The sequence below is a fragment of the Gracilinanus agilis genome, chromosome 3 (assembly GCF_016433145.1).
Source record: "Gracilinanus agilis isolate LMUSP501 chromosome 3, AgileGrace, whole genome shotgun sequence".
Lineage (NCBI taxonomy): Eukaryota > Metazoa > Chordata > Mammalia > Didelphimorphia > Didelphidae > Gracilinanus > Gracilinanus agilis.
The window spans coordinates 95,537,744-95,543,850 of NC_058132.1; the positions used below are offsets into that span (position 1 = coordinate 95,537,744).

The 6,107-nt window shown below is 42.4% G+C and overlaps 1 protein-coding gene across 2 annotated transcripts in view; it reads left to right on the top strand.

Annotated features, from left to right (window-relative positions):
* POLD3 (DNA polymerase delta 3, accessory subunit) overlaps nucleotides 1-1,848 on the top strand; it is a 69,738-nt gene extending 67,890 nt beyond the window's left edge. For both annotated transcript variants that reach the window (XM_044668140.1, XM_044668142.1), the window contains exon 12: nucleotides 458-1,848. In XM_044668140.1, coding sequence (XP_044524075.1) covers nucleotides 458-660 — 203 coding nt within the window. In that variant the 3' untranslated portion in view covers nucleotides 661-1,848. The remainder of the gene's footprint in view (nucleotides 1-457) is intronic.
* Nucleotides 1,849-6,107: the final 4,259 nt, after the last annotated feature.

Here is a 6,107-nt window from a genome sequence, read left to right on the forward strand (position 1 = left end):
CCATATCTCTCTGTCTCTCTCTCTCTCTGTCTCTCTCCCTCACTCCCTCACTCCCTCCCCCTCTCCCCCTCTCTTTCAGTCTCTCTCTCCCTCTCTCTCTCTTCCCCCTCTCCCTCTCTCTGTCTTTCTCTTTTCCCCACAACTTAAGAAACTATTCCAGCCCCACTGATGCTTCTGCTTCCCACTTAGTACCTATAACTTGTTTATATGTTGTCGTTTGCATGTTGTCTTCCCCATTAGTCTGTGAGCTCCCTGAGAGGAGGGACTCTTTGGCCTTTCATTGTATCCTAAGTCTATAGTGCCTGTAAGGTAGTAGGTACTTAATAAATATTTATTGACTGCTGACTGACAAGATTTAGAACTGGAAGAGGGAATTTCAAGAGCATTTAGATTATCCCAGTCCCATTGGACTCTGCCCATTTGTGATGCTTTTTTTTCATTCTTTTTCCAACAACAGTGACAGAAAAGACTTATGAAAGTGAATCCTGCACAGACAGTGAAGAGGAGTTTAAAGTGAAGACGACGTCCTTACAGAGACCCCCCTCAGTGGCTGTGAAGAAAGATCCCAAGGAGGAACGAAAGGGCCTCAAGAAGGGGGCAGCTGCCCCTGGCAAAGCCAACAGACAGGTGTCCATTACAGGCTTCTTCCAGAAGAAATAAACAGCCTCTTCCTACAGAGGCTGGCTGCTGGAGCAGGCCCTCCCATCCCATGTGTCCAGATGGGCATCCACTCTCTGGCTTGCTTACTGTGTAAGTGAGTACATCTAGCTCCTCACCTCAGACTTAAAGGGGCATCTCCTGGAAGGAAAGTACAAGGGCATGTTTCAAAAGCCGCTTTTCTTCTGATGACGTTCTTATTCTATTTAAAGCACAACCTTTGTTCAGTCTGTAGTAGAGAGAGGTGATAGACTTGTTCAAGAAGTCCCTGAATGACTGGTGTATCCTGGCCCACCTACCCCTGTCCCTGCCTCATTTGTGTTCCTCTTAATACCTGCCTTTGTATTCTGCCTACTTGTTTGGAGCAGCCCCTTGAACTTCAGTGGATGAATTCTCTCTCCTTTCTAGGCCCTTCTGACTGCCTCCTCAACCCCCCACCCCCAAAAGAAAAAGAAACAAGCCGTTTTCTTTCTGCCTTTAAATCTTGATTGGGCTTACTAAGCCTTATAACAAAAATCTCTGTATCATCTTCTTTTCCTCCATTATAAAAGTATCCTGCCACCTGGCCCAGACTGGAAGACAGATGACTTGTGTTGGGTCTCATTCACAAAAGCCCTCTACATCTTTGTCCCCAGCCCTTGGCTTGGGAAGGGCTCCAGACTGAGGGCCCGAAGATATTTTATGATTGTATTCAGCTTGGCAAGAAGGCAGTTAAAGTTAACACAGAAGATATAGGATGAGTTGTCATGCTGCTGACAACAGTGAGTGTGTTCTGTTGTGTTGGGTGGCTTTTTTTTTCCCCATCCTCTCTTAGCACCTAGAAATTGAAGCCCAGCTAAGGAGGAGCCTTCCTGTGAATCACAGGCATGGAGGATGAAAAATCTTTGTTCTTCTGAAGGAAATGCAACCTCAGTACAACTCTCCGGGGAGCTACCCTGGGTTGGGAAAGGTTCTAAGCCCAGAAACACAGATGTTGTTTCTCTGCACCTTTTTTCAGCACCACTGTGTATTTGCCCAGGAAATTAGGGTATACAAGGAGGCATCTGAAAGGAAAAGGTACATACACAGGTCAAAAAAGCAAGGGAAATTTTTTAACTTGTTCTTTTGAGGGGGAAAGCCCCTAAAACAATCAATAAATCATTTATTGTAATTGTGTCTTTTTAAAAGGTGATTTCTCTTAAGGTTAATAAAGTGATTTGAGTGGACTCACCCAAGCATGGCCATCACTAACAATCAGCTTTAGTGAGGCACGAACATGGTGCTGGCAGGGCAGCGTTCCCCATCTTGAGTAACAGACCAAGGACTGGAGACGTCTGACTTGCCGCTTACATCCTGAAAGAGGGATCATTACAGTGGCTGAGGTAGTAGGCAGTGTAATCAGCTGTCTGCTATTTAAGGTTAGGGTTATAACTGACCCCAGGCTTCATAATGAGCTTCATTAATAACCATCACCCAGGGCTTTCCAGCCAAAGTAGCCTCTAGGGGCTCTATTAAGACCAGAGATTCTCTGGGTGAATTTTGGCATTATGTATAAGGACATTAGTATATTGTGGCCTGTGCAGCAAGCTGAGTAAGGGTTGGCTTATCCCATAACTGTTTCTTAATGGGAATGGGGCCTTTGTTCATAATGGATGGGAAACCTGGACTCTTGAGCAAGCCTTTACAAAGAATGTTACCTCTGAAGAGAGAAGCCTGTTGAAATGTTTATTTTTATTATTAGTGCTGAAAGTGTATTCTAAACAGTAACATTGAATTAAAGACCACTAACAGCAATCTAGTCATTCGAACATTGTACTGGCATCACTGAAAAAGCTGATCCCTGAATTAGAAAAACTCTCTTAGGGGCTCTGTCTTGCAGGGATAACACAAATCCTGTGATCTCTGTTACATGCTCAATAAGCTCCCTAAATATTGAGCTGTCTGCAAAGCTTCCCCTTGTAAAAACAGCTTAGCAAGTAATCTTAGAGTGTTGGGGGTTTTTTTCAAGGTAATACTGTACCATGTTATTCATACAAGTTTGATAAATTTGAGAGGTTGTTTTTTAAAAAATGATTTAAACTGTGAGTTGTCTAATGTGTTCTTTAATTTGACAGGACAGCAGCAATGTGTGCAGTTATTTAAACTCTTAACAGGAGGCAGACTTGTTTTCAGTTTATAAAGGTTAAAACTGTACACCCTGTGGTCTGAGAGACAAGCTATTTGCCGCCTCCGTCATTTTTTGTGGCTCTGCTGGATGCCTCTTCGTTCCAACTAGCATCATTTTCAGTTCATTTAGGACGACATTCTCTTTACAGTCATATCCTCAGACATTGTGTTAGCCCTGCCTGGAGTGTGTCCAAGGTCATTGGCTGGTTGCTGCATTGTTTAAAAGCATTATGCTGGCTGTTCATCTAGAAATCTAAATCTAAAGATTGGTTAAATAGGGAAATTTTTTGGCTCTTGTCTTTAAGTCAGCATGTATTTAATGAGTGCTTATACTTTCAAGAGTACTGTGCTTAGTACTAGGAAGAAAACAAGGAGAGAAAAGATGTGGATCCTGCTTTCGTGGATCTTAGAGAGGATATAATCCATTTCTATCACACAAATGGCAAATACAAAATTGTCCTTGAAGTACAAAAACGATGATGTTATGATCAGGGAAAGAGAGATCATTACTGATTATAGGGGTTCATGAAAGGCTTCCTGAAAGAAGTGCTATTCAAGTTGGGTTTTTAAAGGATGAGAAGAAATTTAACAGGGAAAGAGAAAGCATTTCAAGTTTAGTGACCATTGTGAGCAGAGGGAGAGAAAGGCAGTGAAATATAGAGGGGTGGTGAGTAATCCACTTTGGCTGGGGGAAAGACCATCTGGAAGGGGAGAGTAATATTCAATTTAACACATTTATTAAGGGCCTTCTGTGTTCAAGGTTTGGTGCTAGTTGCTAGGATAAATTAAGATCGGGCCTTTAGGGGTCAGTTAGGTGACTCAGTAGATTGAGAGCCAGACCTAGAGACTGGAGGTCCTGAATTCAGTCAGACCCCAAACACTTTCTAACTGGGTGACCTTGGGCAAGTCACTTAACCACCACTGCCTAGCCCTTACTACTCTTCTGCCTTGGAATTAATACATAGAACTGATACTAAGGATTTAAAAAAAAAAAAAAAGATTGGATCAATAGATCTCGGCTGGATTTTGGAGACCCCCAAAAGTGAGACTGAGCAATAAGGGGTGATCATAGAGTTTCACTGAAGAAACCTGAAGGCCAGATTCATTCCCTGGGAAGATTAGTCTGCCACTCATGGAAAGCTTTGACTTAATTGAAAAAAATTTGGATCTGTAGTCACAAGCACAGATTTGTTCTTGTTCTACTATTAATTTGTTCTGTGTCCTTGAACAAATAATTTAGCCTGTCTGTGGTTTTCGGTCTTCTCATGTGAAAATTATAGAACTAGACTGGATAAAGGTCCCTTTTAGCTATAGTCTTATAAAAGAAGACTTGGAGGGGCTGGAGAAGAGGTGGGAAGAAGCTTATTTCAAAAAGGATGTAAAGTGGATAGGCATATAGTTACTGGGAGAACACAATTCAGTGAAGAGTGTTTGCTCAGTGGCTATTTGAGTTGTCATTGTTCTAAATTGGGCTTTGTATGTGTGTTGCGCATTTTACCTGGTGATAGTTTTTGTCAACCTTTCCTCCCACACCTCTCCTTTGGAGACCATTTAAGTTAATATCCTGAGAACACACAAATATTGTCTACACAATGCATATTTGATAAATGAAAAGGTGCACCATATGTAGGGAAAGTGAAACAGTAAGTTTTAATGAGGTTAAATGAAAGTTTTATTACTTAATCTACTTTCATTTTTATCCCAGCAATCAGCCTTAAAAGATTGTAGTGTTTTTGTTGACTTTTCCATTCACATGGCCAATTTTTCTAGTGAAATAAATCATAGTAACATTAATAACCACAACTCGTATTTCAACAGCACTTTCCTGCTTAGAAACTGCTTTCTTCAGAACAGATCAGTGAAGTAGCACAAGCATTATGGACTCCATTTTGTGAGTAAGGAAGATGAAACCTAGAAAACTGAAGTCACCAAGTTAAGCAAGTGTTGGTGAGATAATGAGTGACCTGGGCCCAGATCTTCTGGTTTCAGTTTGGCTTTTCTTCTGTTATGCCACAGTGCCTTAGAAAGGGACCTGGAAATCACTTGGGCTTATAGCTTGTCTTTCTTGAAATGGCCCTGCAAGGGAAGGGAGTGCAGGTATTTTTTTTTCTCTTTTCACAAATGAGAGATAACCATCATCATAGAGGTGAAGCCACAGGTCTCACAGCCAGTAAGTGTCAGAGCCAGTGTTCAGACCCATTCTCATGCTCTTTCCATAACCTGCTGATATTCCTCTCTAGTGACATGAGCTCCTTGCAAAGAGGCACACAGAATTGTGCTCTTCCCTGGGAATCTTCGTTTCTCTCCAGCAGGGCATTCGTTATTTTACAGGACAGCACCGAACAGAAGGGCCATATAAGGAAGCTAAATAGTTTCCTCAGGACATGGGCAGAATGAGTGCATGGTATTGTGTTTGCCAGAAATGTACTCTGTCAGGACTCGTTTGGGTAAACTTGTCTTCTTTCATTGGTTACGGGATCTGAGGATGCTGTAATACAGTTTTTACCACCGTGGAACAGAGTGAGGCTGCCTCGTTGTGCTGGGAGAGGTAGTCTTACTGCCTTCTGAGTTACTGCCCTGCCCGTACCCCGGAGGCCCTATAAATTAGCTGGGGCTGTCACCGTGCCCTCTCTGAAGGGCACATTGTACCCAAACTAGCTATTTAGGATTGGAGCTCGTTACTCCCTGCTAAATGACGCTGCCTTTCATTTGTATCTGTGTCCAGTTTCTAATGTTCTATGTAGGCCACCCACAGACTGCCTGCTACCCATGGTCCCTAGCCAGAGAAACTTGGTAAAACTTCTGACCTCCTACTTTTTTCATCTGATAATCCCACCTTTACCCTATAATTTCTCTTCCATTCCAAGTTCCAAATGTTGTCAGACTTCTCCCCCCTCCCCCCCTCCTGCTTGTCTCCTCATTTCTTGAATTATTACTCTTTTATCCTGAGAGCTCTTTCACTTTTTCTGCCCCTTTTTTGTGTTCACTGGAGCATTCTGGACTTTGGAACGAGAATGAGCAAAGTCAGAGAGGATGGATGGTTTATGGACAGTGGTTAGGGCAGTTTAATTTGGGGGAAGTACAGACAGTGTGAAGGAAGGCTGTCTGATCCAATCTTTTTATTAAAGTTTTATTAAACACTCACCATTTGTAATACACTGTGCTAGGTTGTAGGTGAGAAAGTCAATGAAAATCAGTTTCTGCCTTCGGGCCTTTCATTTTGCTGGGTAGGTGAGATGTGGAAATAGATAGGTATGGAAATATGATGGTATGAAGAAGAGGGAGGAGATGCCAACAACATGGAA